The sequence below is a fragment of the Erythranthe guttata genome, chromosome 11, assembly GCF_056151865.1.
Source record: "Erythranthe guttata isolate IM_541 chromosome 11, IM_541, whole genome shotgun sequence".
NCBI lineage: Eukaryota > Viridiplantae > Streptophyta > Magnoliopsida > Lamiales > Phrymaceae > Erythranthe > Erythranthe guttata.
Window position 1 is genome coordinate 13,585,312 of NC_142543.1, and position 18,331 is coordinate 13,603,642.

Sequence of the window (18,331 nt, forward strand, 5' to 3'; positions counted from 1 at the left end):
ACAAACCATATTAGGAGCAGAATGTGGATAACCAGATGGTAAATCCATATAGACCTCCTCCTTTAAGTCACCATTCAAGAATGCATTGTTTACATCGAGTTTGTAACAGCCCGCATTTTCATAAGCATTTATATATGATTATATTGACATATAGTAAATACGAATATACGTGCATTTAATGAATTGAGTAGCAATTTATACGTTCTCTATGTGTTTATGTGATTTAGATACATTATAGTATTTTTAGAAGTAGACATTATTATTAATTGAGTAGTTGATTCTAATTATGTGATTTAATGAATTATGTGCTTTAGTCCATGGATTTTAATGATGTGCTTTAATTGATAATTAATCTAGGATTGAGATGATGTGAAATTAGTTTTCGTTATAGTTTAATTGGTATCCTATGGAATTTATATGCATTATATGTTTTAGTGTGTGTATTGGCCGTGTGTTGTGTGTGAGGGAAAGTGAATTACTCCCTAAGTTTATTAATTACAAGGGACTCCTCTCTTCTCTTCTATATTGCTAAGAAGCCCCCAAGGTATGTTCTTCCAAATTTCCAATAAAACCCCAATGTCTTTTATATTGCAAATAAGGGCCTCATCTCCCCTATAAATAAACCCCTCCTCTTCACATTCTCTTCACACCAAAAACATCAGCCAAAAAGGCCCTCTCCTCTCCCTCTCCTCTCCCTCTCCATCGATCAAAAACAGCCCCAAAGAAGAATTCTCTTCTTCCATCACCCATCAAAGCCCCTCTCTCCTTCCTCTCTTCAATTCCTCTCCAAGAGAAACTCCCTCTCTTCAATTCTGCTAAAAATATTCAAGAAATAGCCCCTTCACATCCTTCAAACTCAGCCCCAAAGCCATCCAAGAACATCCAAGCCAAACCCACCGAAAATCCACCGAGCCTTTGGTTTTCTTACTCCATCTTCGATTTCTTGCTCTTGGGTAAGGACCTTGGTCTTTACTGAAATAATAACCTAATTAATATAAATTATATGGGTCTTAATGAATTATATGTTTGTGGTTTTAATTTTGGGCTCTAGAAGATAAAGCTCTTGATGAACACTAAGTGAATTTCAGTTTCGTAGCTTCTGATTGTATTGCATGTCTCATCGGGTAATCCCTAAGATAAAATTATGAAATTTGATGGTAGTCTAGATATTTCGGTTAGCTTCATGTGGATTTAAATTATGCATAAATCGGATTTGTATTGAGTGAGTTATGAATCGTTTTCTGAATCTGCACAGTTTCGGAGTCATCCACGAATTATGTGTTAAATAGCTTTTTATACTACTCTTGTTGAAGTGATTTCACTCGAATATGATTATGTACTTATGAAACTAATATTCTACAAAATTTGGTAATTTTTGGATTAAGTAATGAATTATTTGGTATTTTTAAAGTTAGTGGATCTGTTCTGAATTTCTGCTTAGGTTACTGCACTAAATTGATTATATCTCTTACATAGGTGAGTTTCTTCATACACTGTTTTAACCCTATAAACTAGACTTAGATATAAACATGTTTTCCAAATTTCATTAGGTTTGGATCTACGGATTAGGAGATATGAATTTCTGAATTTATAGTGCCTAAACTGCCAGATCTGTTTTGATCAAAGATGTAGATATAGATCACTAATGAATTTTCAGGTTTTCAGTCCCGGAGTTTACTGCATGTTTCACAGATGCCCTCTTTTCTTAAAATCACGAAATTTCATGGGTAACTAGATCTTTCTGTTCTCTTTAATTTGATATATTTTAATCATCAATCGGATTTCAGATGATTAAGATATGAATCATTTACTAAACCTGCACAGTTTTTGAGTCAGCTGAGGATTTGCTTTTAAAATCGATGTTTTCCCAGTTTGATTTCCTTTATTCCACTTGGAATGGATTTATAACTTATAAAACCAGTTTTTGACAAAGGTGTGCAGTGTTTTAAGAAAAGGGTGATTTATTGGGTATTTTTAAAGTGGCTGGTTCTGTTTCTGAAAGTGTGACCATACTACTGTACTGTTTTACTTATTTCTCTTAGGCTACTGGTTATTTTGGAAAACTGTTTTAAAGGATTCTTTTCCACTGATATAGGAGTATTTTGTTAAAGTTTCAGAATTTTTGGAGTTACGGTTTAAGAGAAATGTATTTTCAAAGTTAAAGTGTCAAAACTGTCAGATTTTCCTAAAAACGAATTAAAGGGGTCCTTCGTGGGCATGGTTTAAACTCTTGAGACATGACTTAACATGGTAATAAATATAGATTAAGTTACATAGATTATTATGTCCCCTCTTAGAACCATTATTAGAGTAGATATATGTAAGATAAAAAGACTAGTATATCTTTAGAGCGATAAGTTGTTCTTGAAACTTTCTATGTGCTAGTACTTTTAATAGATTCGATTTTCTATGGTCCTTTGAATAGAAATTATGTGAAATATTGAATTTCAATGATCATTATTGAATAATGTGTTTTACTCTTATGAAGTATAAGTATGTATATATATAAGTATATATATATGTATATCGATAGTTTAGACCTATGATGTTATAGGCGTACTCCCCTCGGGTTGAGGAAACTTATAACCCATAGTTATAAATTAGAGTATATACGTATATGTATAAGTATATAAATACGGATAAGTGCCTATGTGTATATACGTGTAAAAGTATATGTGTCTTTATTACTAATGTTTGATCTATATGTACTTACTATTGTTTCGGAATTTGCTCCCAATTTATATGATTTGATTATCGAGTGATGTGATTTAACTCCTTTGAAATTATGTGAATGACGTACTTGAAATTATTACTGTTTATTTGAATGGTGTATTAAGATCTTTAAATTACGTGCATTCCTCGAGTCATTAAATGGTTGCATGGTCTAGTATAGAAGAGTCAAAACGTTAACGTTGCTCCGATGAATAGACACGGGATACGGCGGGCCGGTATCCCAAATGACAAGTTACTATAGACTGCAGGGTGGGTAGCTCTCACCAAAGACCGGGCTCAGTATAAAAACGTCTATTGTCGCTGCTTACGTTAAGGGATCCCGTCATACGCATCTACGCATAAAAATAAAATGATTTTCAAAAGATTTTAAAAGAAATTATGTTTTTAAAAGAAAGGGACTTTTTGCCTAAATCGGATTCGCAAGTAAATTGTGAATTAAATTACAGGAATGATTCCCATAATGATTTTTAAGCAGTTTTTGAAACAAAACCATAATTTCGTTGTGAAGCTCTCGATTTCAAGAGAAAATATGTTATGTGCTTATATGTGTATTTATGTGATTGAATATGTGTGACATGTTTGTAGGGATAACATAATTAGTTGGAAAGGACATAGACGAATACCTTAGGACTCCCATAGGTCGTGAGAGATACGATGAGAGAGGCGTGAGTTCGTCAGACTAAGACTAATGTCCTTACTGAGCCAGTGTTTGGGCTCATGCTTTTATGCAAATTATCTTTTCAGGTTCTCCAAGCTACGTAGGAGGCCGGCGGAGTGGAGTTCGAGGAATCACGAGCCTTGGTGCCTAGATTATTTTACTCGTATTTTCTACGCAACGTTTTATCGAAAAACTAATCACATAGTATAACCTTATTTTGTACTCTGATTGGAACCCAGTCTATTAAACGGGGGTATCTTAAATAAAGTTTATTTCCTTCCACTGTCTTACGAGTGTTTTCTAAACCCCGGTGATGTTTTATGTGGATTATTCCGCCACCTCGAGATTCTTTTAAAAATCCCGTTCATGTTATGGTACACTCTCTATGAAAAATCTTATTTTCCGATTGTGGATTAGATTTGAAGTAAAGGAAAATGGTTCAAAAATTTTAAAGTGGTTTTTCTCAAAGTTCAAATTTGTTCCAAAAGTCTTTAATAAAGTCCGTATTTTCTAGAATTTCTATTAAATCATTGAGGGTGCTACAGAGTTGGTGTAATTCCCAACCCTTGACAGCAGCTAAAGCCAATAAAAGTTTGACAGTAGTAAGTTTAACAACAGGTGAGAAGGTTTCCGTATAGTCTATGCCTTCTTGTTGAGTGAAACTCCTAGCTACCAATCTAGCGTTCCATCATGTTTTCTTTTGATTTTATACACCCATTTGCAACTTATAGGATGTTTGCCAGAAGGTAAAGGGACTATGGACCAAGTACTGTTGGATTCAAGAGCCGAAATTTCTTCATGCTTTGTCTGAATCCAAACATCATGCTTAGCAACTTGTTTATATATGTGAGGTTCAGTTTCATTAGCAACATTCATAATAAAATGTCTATAGTCAGAAGACAATTTTTCGTAACCTAACACATTAGAAATAGGATACTTGCATTTAACAAGCTACGAACAAGCATATTCAGATAAATAAGTAGGGAGCTTAACATTTCTGGAAGATCTTCTAGGTTCAGCAATAGAAGACACTTCAGAACCATTAACTACAGAAGAAGGATCAATAGGCTAAATAACATCGTGAAATATATGAGAAGAAGATGATGTAATGGATGTAGGAGTGACTAACAGAGGCACAAATTTTGGAATATCATCAAAACATTCAGTATTAGGAATAGCAATAAGAGGGAATTGATTTTCATAAAACACAACATCTCTAGAAATAAAAACTTCTCTAGTATGAAAGTCAAGTAATATGTACCCTTTAATACCACTTGGATAGCCAATGAAGACACAAGCTCTAGCTCTGGGCTGAAACTTATCCCTAGTTGTCTGCAAAGTAGATGCAAAAGCCAAACAACCAAACACCTTCAAAGCAACATAATCCACAGAAAGGCTAGGATAAAGAATGTTATATGGAGCTTGATTTCCCAAATTTTTGGCTGCAGTTTTGCTAATAAGGAAAACAGCAGTACTAATGCACTCATCCCAATATTCTATTGGAATTTTAGATTCAAAATATAAAAATCTAGCAACATTTAAAATATGTTGGTGTTTCCTTTCAACAATAGCATTATGTTGAGGAGTTTGAACACATGAGAACTGATTAAGAATTCCAAGATCAGCAAACAATGTTTTAAAAGAAAGCTCAGGAGCATTATCTGACCTAAACACTTTGATTTGCTTGCCAAATTGATTTTAATCATGGACAAAAATCTAGGAATAACTATCAAAGCATCTGACTTAGATTTAATCATATGTACCCAAGTAAATCTGGAAGAATCATCGACTAAAGTAATAAAATACTTAAAACCATTGTAAGATGGAACCTTGTATGGACCCCATATATCACAGTGAAGAAGATCAAAGACACTAGAACCATAAGGAATATGAGTGGGAAAAGACAACCTTTTCTGTTTAGCAATAGGACAAACAAAACAACAATTGTCTTTATGGTCTGAGGATACATAATGCAAACCAAGAATGTGTTTTAAAAAACCTAATTTCTGAAAAGGAACATGCCCAAGTCTTTTATGCCAAACAATGGTAGAAACTTTATTAGAAAAACCAAGTTGGTTGCAAGAAGTAAAATCAAAGGGCTTAGGGGCTTGATCCAGAACATAAAGTCCATCAATCTTGCTACCCTTGCCAATCATCTTGAATGAAGTGTCATGTATGACAAAAACATTGGAATAAAAACTAACAATGTAAGGAGCTTTGCCAAGGAAAGCACTAACAGATAAGAGATTGAATTTGAACTGAGGAACAAAAAACACATCCTTCAGCAACAAATTTGAAGTAAGTTGAACATCCCCAATAAAGGGAATTTCAATAAAAGAAGCATCAGGCAAGACTACTCTAGCATGATTTATAGCTTTAAAATTAAGAAACATAGATTTGTTGTTGCAAATGTGTCTTGATGCACCAAAATCAATGAGCCAATGATTAGGCAATAAAGATTCATAAGGAGCTAAAGAGGCAAAACATATACCTGTGACACAAGAAGCTGTAACAGTGTCAGAAATATTACCACTTGTCGCACTGGATATTGAAGCCATCCGTGAAGAGAACATGGCCATGAGTTGTTGACATTGAGAGGGTGTCATATTTTTCAGAAGATTATCCATGCCAACAGAAGACTAGGAAGATGGTTCATTGAAGACTCCATTCCAGAGACTTGATGACCAGAATAAGATTGATGAGCAAATCTGCCTTTGGGCTTATATTGAGGAGGGTAACCATGAATCTTGTAACACTTATTCACTGTATGACCATATATGTTGCAGTGGGTGCAAAAACCTCGCTCTCTTTTCTTCTGAGGACCACTATAAAACTGATTATGGGATTGAACCTGGTTTCCATCAGACTGTTTATAGAATCATTCTTGAGAGCGAAGACAGAACCAATAGACTCAGAATTCATGGAAACAACGGATCTTTGACGCTCTTCTTGAGAAACAAATGCAAACACTTTATTAATAGGGGGAGGGGATCCATGAGAAGAATCTGGCCACGAATTGGCCCCAAAGTGTGATTTAAGCCCATCAAAAAACTCATTACATACTCTTGATTATAATGAGCTAAAACTTTATCAACACCACCACACTCACATTTACCACAGAGACAAGATGGGCGATAATTAGCCAATTCATCCCAAGTAGCTTTAATCTTGGTGTAGTAAACATTTACAGACTGCTGGCCTTCAGTTAGATTTGCGAGATCCCGCATTAATTGAAAAAACCTAGGACCGTTAGTCTGTAAAAATCTGGTTTTAAGATCATCCCATGTATCTTTTGCAGAAATCGAATACATGATGTTGCCCTATATATCTTTAGAAACAACATTAATGATCCATGACATAACAATGTTGTTATTCCGAATCCAAGCGTTACGAATAACTGGATCGGCATCGCCAGGATCTGAAAACGTACCATCAATAAATCCGACTTTGTTCTTGACCGTCAATGAAATCGTCATAGCTCTTGACCAGGAGGCGTAGTTATCTTCGGTAAGAGCTTGCGAAACCAAAATCAAATTCGGTCCGTTGGAAGGTTGAAGGAAAAATGAACTCGAAACATCATCAATGGGCGACGGTGTTCGAGTTGTCGGCGCCATAGATTCTCAGACAAATCGAGGAACGAAGAGTCGAAATGTAATTGAAAAACAAAGAATTGTATGCGGAAGTTAAAATTGAAAATATCTAACTGATACCATGTTGAAACCAACAATTAGGGTTTTCCATTGAAGACTGGAGAAGAGAGAAAGAAGATACCGCTTTATTCGTATTTTAATATTCACTGTTATTATTTCGTTAATCTGCTAAAACTAAGAGTACAACTATATATACAAAGTAATATAAGGAAAAAGTGTTACTCACTTATTTAAAAGAATAGAAGTTGCTATTTACTCAATAACAACTTTAACAAGAAACAACTTAAGCTGGAAATAACAAACATAAAATAATATTCAATAATAATAGAGATTAGGTTGATGAGAGAGAAGTTTTTTTTGGCCACACGCCTATTTCACGTTGGAAGAGAAGTTTCTTGATTATAGAATTATATTTATTCAAGTACAAGTCCACCCTTGTAGAAGAATTATGAATCCGGGATATATAATAGTAGATTATAGGTTTTTAGTGCAAACTATTATTCCCGAAATTTCGGAGCAGTCCTGCAAATAAATTCACCATAAATCAACTGTTATTCCGATAGGCTTGAAATTTATACAGTAGCTTACTTACACAAAGTATTATAATCTATCTGAAAGATATCTCAATCAGATCAACCATATCGGAGATATCGGTGAAGGAAGATAGTTAGAAATTTATGGACAACAGTTTTTCGAGAATTGAAGGCTTGACGTGGATCCTCGTTCGTGCGCCGAAGATAGAAACGAATTTGCTCACGGATAATGTAAGTTGCTAGATTAGATTTATTCCGCTTTAAATGAATCTAATGAAAGCATGTTAATAAAATTAAAACCGGCTAATCTAGAACCTCTTGCAAATTTTCATTGACTCATGGGCTTCACATCCCAACAGGTCTGTGCATTGTAGTTGGGGATCCGATCGCTAGAATAGTCTTGGATATCATGTGTGTTCTCATAGTTTGTAATCTTTAAGTCTCTGGCCAGAGCTGACTAAGTGATGATTAGGGAATTCGATTCTCTAAGTCATGCACGTACCGATTACAACACTTAGAACGATCGTACGATTATTGAAGTACTAAGAAGGTCTCGATGAACCAATGCCTCAAGTTCGATCGGGACATATGACTCGAAGGGATCGTACTGTACGTTAACTATATCAAAAGGTTCTTGCAGGCACTTCATTTGTATCTAGGGAATCATGACGCGTAGTTGCTAGACGCAAATCTTGATTCTTTGGGTGATTAAGTTGAAACGAGCTTCATCTTAATTGTAACTCTTGGGACGAGTTCAAACCACAAAGAGTTGTGGACCCACAACTAGCTTATACCTGAACCATCGAGGGTCACAATGCTCGTGCACTCGAGTTCTTTGAATAAACGGTGAAAGATAAAAATGTTTAATCTTTGCATAATTTGAAGTCAATATGATTGAGTCCAACATTCGTAATTTGGAATTATGAATGAGATAAGAAAAGGAAAAGAACTAGGTGAACATCTTAGTGAACTTTCAATATTGGGAAGTTTCTTAGATGGTCCACTGAATTAGGGTTTCCACTTTTAGAAATTGGAAATCGAGAATTGGCATTCGTATTGACAAGGACGTTTTAATGATACCGAATATATAATCGTTATAATTTTCCGATCATTGAGTTGTGAGAAACGAGCGAATAAAGACTAACGAACTTAAGTTGTTTGCTTCAATCCGATAGTTCGCCTTACGCTTCAAGTGGTAATCTTTCGGATCCGTTAGATATAAGGTTTAATTTAATTAGATTATATTGCACGTTATATGTTTTTCATGAAATTGATTTTGTATGTTTTACTTGATCGTTTTTCGTGAAAATATTTGTGTGAATATTACGATTCGTTGCAAGCATGCTCTATGTTTTAATTATCGAATTAATATGCATGTTGTTTTTAAATTTCGATGGAAGCGTTAAGGTACGTAATTAATTGCTTAATTGTCGGGCATGTGTTTATATGAATAATATCGTATTTTTCATATAAAATATTTGTTTTCCGCTGCGTACACATGCCCGATTCCCAACACCTGAGTCATCCGCTCGGAGAGAAAATGACACAGCTAACAACCTCCCAATTCACGGAGGCTCTGTCTTGCCACATCCTCCCTGTGCTCCGGATCCACCTCACGATGTCCAAGTGAATGCCCCTCGTGATCCACCACTCGACGATCCGCCACTCGCTGATCCACCACTCCCTGTTTCCTGAATGGGTCAGATAACCGAGGAAGCACTCCAACGCATGATAGCGGGAGCCTCTACTCGCGTAGCCGCAGAAGCAGTGGCCCAGTACATCGCCACTATATGAGCAAATGCTCCCCCCGCGATGCCACCAGTGGCACAGCTACCGATCCAGAGGGACGACCACCGAATAAGTGTGTCATCATCCACCTCAGACCCACGGTCTCGGATGCAACAATCCACCAATCACAGGGGGGGACATCCCAGACAGTAACGCCAGCGTTCACCCCCAAGGGGTAATGCATCTCCACGGAGAGCTCTTCCACTTAATAAAGGAGAATATGAGATAAATAGTAGAGTATCTCATCTAAACTCTTTCCCCCAAATTAATAACCTAATTGGCGGAAGAGCGCCAGCTCCAGCAAGACGCAGTCCTTTCACCATGGACATACTCAATGAGGTATTGCCTCAAGGAGTGAGAGTGTCAGGCTTACCTCAATTTGAGGGAACCACTGACCTGCAGGAACACATAGAGAAGTTCCATGCCATGGTCTATTTGTATGGCCTAACAGATGCAGCAATGTACAAGATGTTCCGCACCACACTCTCCAAGAGGGCCATGAATTGGTTAAACTCCTTACCTACAGGATCAATCGACACTTTCTCTCGATTATCACAGTGTTTTACCAACCAATTCGCTAAGACCCCAGCACACCTCTTTTCTATTGTACAGAGAGACAAAGAGACACTCCGCAACTAGATCAGGCGTTTTGTGGAAGTTGTCCATGAAGTTCCCAGCGTAGGAGAAGACATGCTCTCAGGAATCATGCAGCAAAACCTGAAATCGGATAGGTTCAAGGAATCTATCGCCGGAAAGCCTCCAATCAATTTGGATGAATTGTTGAATCGAACAGAAAAATACATACGCATAGAAGAGGCCTCTGCCCATGCCCCTCCCAAGAGAAAGAGGGAAGATGACCACCAGAACACTAGGAGACGAGATGATCGACGTCCTCCACCCCCACCTGAGGGCCAACCATCTTCCTCTTATAACCGATTCACTCCGCTAAACACTCTCCTCATTGAAATCCTTCATGTAATAGAAAAAAAAGGTTTGATGGAGTCTCCACTCCCCCATGAACCCCAATGCAAAACGGGAGAAGTCGGATCGATACTGCCGTTTTCATAAAGACAAAGGGCACAACACTGATGAGTGCACACAATTTAAATTATCTATTGAGAGGCTAATCAAACAAGGACACTTGGGCGAATACATCGACAAGTCCAAAAGCAAACGATGAGATGACCCCCCACATCGAGATAACCATTGAGATCAATAGCAGCGACGAGATGAGGGAGGTCATATGCGTGACCAAGACAACAATGACAATCAACCCAATCGAGGGGTCATTTTTTTTATCTCGCGAGGACTTCCAGGGGTGAATCACACAACTCTAGGCGCAACCTTGCCCGATCGGCACCCATGAGTCAAGAACATGCATTTTTGTCCGCATCTGTATATGAGATAAGAAGACCCGACACTAGCATCACCTTCAATTCATCGGACTTAGATGGTCAAACTGAAGCTCACAACGATGCTCTAGTGATCACGGCCTCAGTGGCCAACTTTTTAGTCAAGAAAATACTGGTCGACAACGGGAGCTCGGCCGACATCATGTACACTCACGCGTTCAAGTAACTAGGGATCAACAACGCCGGTTTCAGCCCCGTGAGCACTCCGCTGAAAGGATTCACATGAGAAGATGTATACTCCAATGGTGAAGTAGAACTTCCCTTATCACTCGGAGATAGCCCATGTCGAGTGACGAAAATTGTGAAATTCGTGGTAGTTAATACACCATTTCCATACAACATCATCATAGGGAGACCTATGATACACACTTTGGAGGCGGTTCCATCCGTGTTTCACCAAAAAATTAAATTTCCCACCCCTTATGGGATGGGAGAAGTACTTGGACATAAAAGACTCACGCGAGAATGCTACGCGAGAGCTCTATTCTAACCATCTAAAAAGCCTAAGCCATCTGGAAGGGGAGATGACACCCTAAAGCCCGACAAACGAAAATGGGTCAATGCGGTCATCGAGGCTGATAGAGAAATCCTCATCAGTGTACCTGACGACATCATCAAGCTAGCCGCCGTCGAAGAACTTTCATAAAGCTCACTTCTGAAGATAACTCCATGCTCCTACGCATCGGATCCGATCTTGATCCAGAGATGGAATATCAGCTAACTAACTTCCTGCGGCACAATGGAGATGTGTTCGCTTCGAAGGCGCAAGATTTGACAGGAATCCCCCCCAAGGTATCTCTACACCAACTCAACGTCGACAAAACACTGAAATCGGTCAAACAACGAAAGCGGACATTTGGTCCTCAACGTAACAAGCATATCAAAGTGGAAGTTGCAAAACTTTTAGAGGCAGGCCACATCCGACTAGTTCAGTATCCCGAGTGGTTATCCAACGTAGTAATTGTTCCCAAGCCCGGGGGCAAGTGGATATTGTGTGTCGACTTCATCGACCTCAACAGAGCTTGTGCCAAGGATCCTTTTACATTGCCTAGGATCGACCAACTCATTGACTCGACCTCGGGATGCGAACTCCTCAGCTTTCTTGATGCGTATCAAGGATACAATCAAATTTTGCTCGCCCTAGAAGATCAAGAGAGGGCTAGCGTTGTCACGGACCAAGGCATCTACTGCTACCAAGTCATGCCTTTCGGCCTCAAAAATGCGGGAGCTACTTACCAACGTCTAGTGAACACAATGTTCGCAGACCTAATTGGAAAAAATATGGAGGTGTACATCGACGACATGGTCGTAAAAAGTATCAAGGTATCGGACCACCTAGCCGATTTAAATCAATGTTTTGCCATCCTACGAGAGTACAAGATAAAACTCAACCCCCCCAAATGTTCGTTCGGCGTTCGAGGAGGCAAATTCTTGGGATACTTGAAATTTGATCTTGATCGAAGCTAATCCCACGAAAATCGAAGCCATCACCTCCATGGCTCCACCAACATCAATCAAGAAGGGCCAACAACTTAACGGATGTTTGGCATCTTTGAACGCCATTCATCTCTCGGTCGGCGGATAGAGGTCTTCCCTTCTTTAAGATTTTAAGGGGTGGACAAAAGTTTGAGTGGGATGAAGAATTTCAAAAATCTTTCATCGAACTGAATTCATATCTCGCATCTCCACCCTTACTCACGAAACCTCAACCCGGAGACACCCTTCTCCTTTACTTAGCGACTTCAGTTGATGCCATCAGCGCGGTCCTCATCTGAAATGAAGAGAAAGGTCATCAGCTGATATACTACATAAGTTGCGCCCTTCAAGGAGCTGAACAATGCTATACCAACATGGAGAAGCTCGCCCTCGTCCTCATCAATGCAACTCGGAAGCTCCAACCTTTCTTCCAATAACATCAAGTGGTGGTTTTCACTAACTATCCCCTCAAGCAGATATTGGAGTCCCAAGACATCCGGACGGTTACCCAAATGGGCCATAGAACTGAGTAAATACGAGGTAGAATTAAAACCATGCCCCACCATAAAGGCTCAGGTATTGGCCGAATTTTTGGTAGAAATGACCGCTATAGAGGAAAGCACCTCCCTACCCACTTGGTCGGTAAGCGTTGATGGATCTTCCACAGCCACAGTAAGTGGCGCAGGTATCCTATTACTGAGCCCCAATGCAGAAGAATTCGAATATGATCAACGATTCACATTCACAGCATCGAACAATGTAGCTAAATACGAAGCATTCAGTGCTGGAATCAACCTCGCTCTAGCAGATGGAGCACGTAACCTCCTAATAAAAAGCGACCTCAACCAAGTTCTCGGACCCTGTGAGGCCAAAGAAGACTCTGTGGCTAAATACCTGGCCATCACACACACTCTAGTGTCCAAACTCGAGGGCTATGAGATTAAACAAGTACCTCGCTCCAGCAACATCCACGCGGATAAATTAGCTAGGCTTGGAAGCTCCATGGCAAGCATCGGGAGTCTGAAAGTTACTCTCCTCGCCTCACCTCAACCAGAGATAGCATCCACCGATGAAGTGCATTACAATGAGAAGGACGAACCATGTTGGTTCACTCCTATCATAAACTATCTCAAGAAGGGAGAACTTCCAACCGGCACCACCCAAGCAGGAAAATTAAAAACGAGAGCCGCTCGCTTCATAATTGAGAAGAAGAACTTTACAAACGAGGATTCTTCTTCCCCTACCTCAAATGCCTCAACCCAACTATAGCAAACTACGTACTTCGAGAGGTACATGAAGGCATTTGTATAAATCATTAAAGTGGAAGAACCTTGGCTCTCAAATTATTAAGGCAAGGTTACTACTGGCCAACAATGCTTGAAGACGCAAAGAAATTAGTACAGCGGTGTAAACCCGGCCAAGAATATGCCAATATCTGCACATGCCAACAGCGTTAATGCAACCGTTTGACATCCCAATTCCTTTCGCTCAATGGGCAGTAGACTTTGTCGGTGTTAAGTGTATATTTTTAGACTTAATCATATCTTTTAATTGTTAGAGTAGGTGACCGAAGAGCCAACTAATTGTTGTGTTCTCTCACGCTCCTAGTAAATAATATATTTTGGATTAGTGATAAAAACCCTCTTTGGCATTCTATATCTTTGTCCCTTGCATAAGCATAGATGTAGTCCTTACAGTTACTTGATTACTATAAATAGATCTAGTAGAATCGTGAGATTATTTATTTAAGTATATTAACTGTTAAACATAGTTCCTAGTCAACGGGTTATGCCTTTAGTGAGGATATCGGCCTTTCCCATTCGAGACTACCACTTAGTGTATGTGTACCGCGTCTCATCAGTCAACGATGTTGTGACTTCGGCATACATAAGTGGGTGCTCATAAGTTGATGAGTTCACTGAACTCCCTCAATCTAGAGATCTCTAATTGGTTCCCAATAATCAAGGAGGGGTTTCTATGATATAGTTGTACACCATTAATCCTTAAGACCCAGACATCACCGTGACTTCACTAGAGGACCAGCTGTATTGTGACTTGTCCCTGAGTTCCATCGAGGACCGCCCCAAGGGCCAGTGTTCGTGCAGTCCGAAATCTAGTGGGAGGTTTGTGCATTGTAATAGGGGATTCGATCGCTTCATCAGTCATGGATATCATGTGTGTTATTGCGATTTATAATCCATGAAGTTTGTGGCCACAGCTGAAAGTATTGTTATTAGAGAAATGTGTTTCTCTAAGTCAAACACGAACGGATTATATAATCAAGAACGTCCACATAGTTATTGAACTTATAAAGAGGACTCGATGAACCAATGCCTCTAGTTCAATCGGGATATATGTATCGAAGGGATCGTGATGTACGTTAACTATATCACACGGTGCTTGCAGACACTTCATTTGTATCTAGGGAATCATGACACGTTGTTCCTAGACGCCAATCTTGATTCGTTGGGTGATTAAGTTGAAACTAGCTTCAACTTAATTATAACTCTAGGGACGAGTTTACATCGAGGGTCACACTGCTCGTGTACTTGAGATCCTTAATGCAACGAGCTAAAATTAATTAGTTAATCTTAGTGTAAATGGAAGTCAATATGATTCAATCTAACATTTTATAAGTTTTAATTACGGATGAGAATAAGTAGAGGAAAAGAATCCGACGGAAATTTAGTGAACTTTCTATAATGGGAAGTTTCCCAATTTGGCAAGTCCTAAATTCGGGTTTCCAGTTTCGGAAATTGGTAAATTGCAAAGTGGTACTTGTATCGACGAGAATTTGTGCTTGTTATCAAAATCTCATTGTTATATTTTTTCGAGCATTCGTTTCTTATAAACGAGCGGAGAAAGAGAGTGGACTTAAGATGTTGGGCCTAACCCAACTTAAGGCATGTCAGGGTTTTCACAAGGAGCATATAAATAGGATTTATATGTCTTGTGAAAGAGACAACACAAAAACAACGAAACGTAAGAATGAAACCCTGGCCTCTCTCCCTCCATCACTTGTCCACCTTGCAGCCGAAACCCTACCTCTGCCACCAGCCGCCGCACGCCCGCCAGTCGCTGCCGCATCGGCATCTTCCTTTTTCCCTCGTTCTTCTTCGTTGTACTTAGCCTATCACGTATCTAGTGTTGCGAGGATAGTGGATTGAATTTACGAGGTGAAACCTAAGATGAGAAAGATTCTTTTGCCACCAACGCCGCCACCAGGATCACCTTCACGGCCTCCATGCACCGCCACAAGCCGGTAGTGCGAGAAGGCAATTCTGAAAAATTGCTCTCAGATTTTCTGCGCAACCCAGCGAGAAAATTCGCCATTAATTAACCAGTGCGTGGATGGACGTGACATTTTGACAACAACTTCAGGACTCATGGATCTACAATAACACAAAGGTAATTGTGGATAGAGTCAATATCCATGGAGATATTAAAGTCGGAGCAGGCCTGTAACTTCAGATCAGCAAACAGGTTGGATCAGTAGGAGTGGGAAGAGCAGCTAGCCATCTTCTCGAGTCTTCATTCGATTCATGCTTCATGGGTAAAATGTCGTTTTTCCTAATTAATATATATATATATATATATATATATATATATATATATATATATATATATATATATATATATATATATATATATATATATTAATGTATCGTTCTTTGAGCATGTTTATTATTTGATTTAATTTCTCGAGCATGCTATGATGATTTATTTTATGTTATTTAAATTAATTATATATGCGAGCATGTTTGTCGGTGATTGGAAGCGAAATGGTACGCAATTAATTGTAATTATTGTGCACGTGTTTGTTTATATAAATTAGTTTGTATAAACAAAATAAAATTTGTGTTTTCCATTGCGTACACGTGCCTAATCCCCAATAGTGGTATCGGAGCTATGGTTGCGCAATTAATTGCCTACGTGTTTATTGCTTTTCGATTGCATGTGAATAGTTTATTGAATAGATTGAATTAGTGAAATTGGAACTGGGTTTGTTTAATTTTAATTTAATTTTGAAATTGGAATTAGAATTTTGGATTTTGGTTTTAAAATTGGATTTGATCGATTTTGAAATTTGAATTGAAAATTGGATTTAAAATTAAAATTGGATTTGAATTTTAAATTCCAAAGTTGCATTTTGACAACTGCCCGAACCGGACAGCTCGGTCAGACCAATCCAACCGGCTTGATCAGGTCTGATCGGTTCATACAACTGGAAAAAATAATGTTTTAATTATTTCTTTTTCCTGAAATTAAAATTAAATGAAAATTGATTTTTAATTTTCTAAAATTATTGATCAATTAAAGCCCAATCAAATACTTGATCCATTAATCAATAATGTTCAATAAATGAGTGTTTGATAATTAACTAATTTAAATATTAAATTAAGTTGTTGGCCCTTCTTGATTGATGTTGGTGGAGCCATGGAGGTGATCCGTCCATGTGAATGCAGAACCGGACAAATTTTAATTTAATTTTGAAATTGGAATTAGAATTTTGGATTTTGGTTTTAAAATGGGAGTTGATCGATTTTGAAATTGGTTATGATTCAAAACGAGGAATCGAAGCTAATCCCAAAGTTGTTATGATCAGATCTGATCGGTTGAGACAACTGGAAAAAAAATGTTTTAATTATTTCTTTTTCCTGAAATTAAAATTAAATCAAAATTGATTTTTAATTTTCTAAAATTATTGATCAATTAAAGCCAATCCAAATACTTGATCCATTAATCAATAATGTTCAGTAAATGAGTGTTTGATTAATTAACTAATTTAAATCTTAAATTTAGTTGTTGGCCCTTCTTGAGTGATGTTGGTGGAGCCATGGAGGTGATCGGTCCATGTGAATGCAGAACCGGATAAATTTTAATTTAATTTTGAAATTGGAATTAGAATTTTTGATTTTGGTTTTAAAATTTTTTGCCAAACAATACGACTACCGTTACAAAAAATCTTGGTGAGGAAGAAGAGGACGAAAAAAATGTGTTTTTCGCTGAAGTTCTCCATCAGTGAGGTGTTAGAGTGGAGAAGGAAATAAACGGAGTTTTTGATTGAAAAATAAAAAAAATTTAACAAAAATTCAAAAGAAAAATGAGTGAGAAACCTTTAATTAAGCAACAACCAAACCATTGTCTGTGAGCAGAAGATTCCGTAACAAATATCAGCACCAACTTCAGCCATGGAATCTCCTTGGAATTCCTAATAATCATCAATAATTAATCATGAATCTGAACCCTTATTATAAATGATTATAATATTGGAAGAAAGACAAAGAAAAAGAGTCTGTCTGATTTCTCTAAAAAAAATAAAGTCTTTTCGTTCTTCACATTCACTTCATATCAGAAAATTTACCATATAATCTAGCTGATGAATGGATCTTATTGAGGATCAAAACTGAAAAGGAAAAAAAAAATCATTCGTTGAAAAGATAGTGAAGAAGAAAAAAATGAACTAACTGAAAACATTTCAAATGATGGAAAGAAATCTATTCGTCAATTCTTTATTCTTTTGTGGCTTGCGGAAGAACAGTCAATCAAGTTTAAGAATGAGAGAAGTTACGAATAGAAGTTGAGAGCAGATCGTGTGTAGATTAAGAGGGGATCGTGTTTTCAGTTCTTATCTCGGGTACATTTTTTTTATTATCTTATTATTTTTTCTTTTAAATCGTGTAGAGTAAAAAAAAGACAAAAAAAATCCTGGGACTACTAACATTCAATTAAAATGGATCTAAGGTTTCATGAAAAAAAAAATTACTTTTATAAAAGGAGATATGATAATTAAGAATTCTATTATCATCGTGGTTATACGGTTTCATGAAAAACTAAAATAACTTCCCCCATATCTTTAGATATTATCATCGTGCGTATATAATATATAGGGTAAATTACACACACCCCCCTGAGGTAAGCTTAAATAACTGTAAGGTCCATGTGGTATCGATAATTACACTCAGCCCCCTGAAACGTAGTCAGAAACTCTAATGGGATAATGAATTGGATACGTTATTCCGATAGGGTTCTAACGGACTATTGGTTTCAGAAAGTGGTGGAGACAACAAAGAGCTATGT

General features: G+C 37.8%; 2 protein-coding genes and 1 long non-coding RNA gene across 3 annotated transcripts; 2 read left to right on the forward strand and 1 right to left on the reverse strand.

Annotated features, from left to right (window-relative positions):
* The first annotated feature begins 103 nt into the window (after nucleotides 1-103).
* On the forward strand, nucleotides 104-3,729 carry LOC105965804 (uncharacterized). Its single transcript, XR_001173482.2, has 2 exons — nucleotides 104-953; nucleotides 3,478-3,729. It is a non-coding gene; the product is annotated as an uncharacterized LOC105965804 (long non-coding RNA).
* A 730-nt stretch (nucleotides 3,730-4,459) lies between these two features.
* Nucleotides 4,460-5,949, reverse strand: LOC148767033 (uncharacterized). Its single transcript, XM_088825920.1, has 3 exons — nucleotides 5,460-5,949; nucleotides 5,205-5,348; nucleotides 4,460-4,887 (listed from the first exon to the last, which is right to left on the reverse strand). The coding sequence occupies exons 1-3, from the start codon at nucleotides 5,947-5,949 to the stop codon at nucleotides 4,460-4,462; spliced, it is 1,062 nt and encodes a 353-aa protein (XP_088682046.1).
* A 6,901-nt stretch (nucleotides 5,950-12,850) lies between these two features.
* On the forward strand, nucleotides 12,851-13,519 carry LOC148767034 (uncharacterized). The gene has a single exon (XM_088825922.1). It carries the CDS (start codon nucleotides 12,851-12,853, stop codon nucleotides 13,517-13,519), a length of 669 nt encoding a protein of 222 aa, XP_088682048.1.
* The last annotated feature ends 4,812 nt before the right edge of the window (nucleotides 13,520-18,331 follow it).

Excerpts from the sequence above, each read along its gene's own strand:
- LOC148767033 (XM_088825920.1), bottom strand. The coding sequence starts at position 5,949 with ATGGCTTCAATATCCAGTGCGACAAGTGGTAATATTTCTGACACTGTT. Across the intron at positions 5,349-5,459 it reads TACTTCTTGCAACCAACTTG|ACCATAAAGACAATTGTTGT; the intron begins GTTTTTCTAATA and ends ATGTATCCTCAG. Across the intron at positions 4,888-5,204 it reads CAAGGTTCCATCTTACAATG|AATATTGGGATGAGTGCATT; the intron begins GTTTTAAGTATT and ends AAATTCCAATAG.
- LOC148767034 (XM_088825922.1), top strand. The coding sequence starts at position 12,851 with ATGACCGCTATAGAGGAAAGCACCTCCCTACCCACTTGGTCGGTAAGC.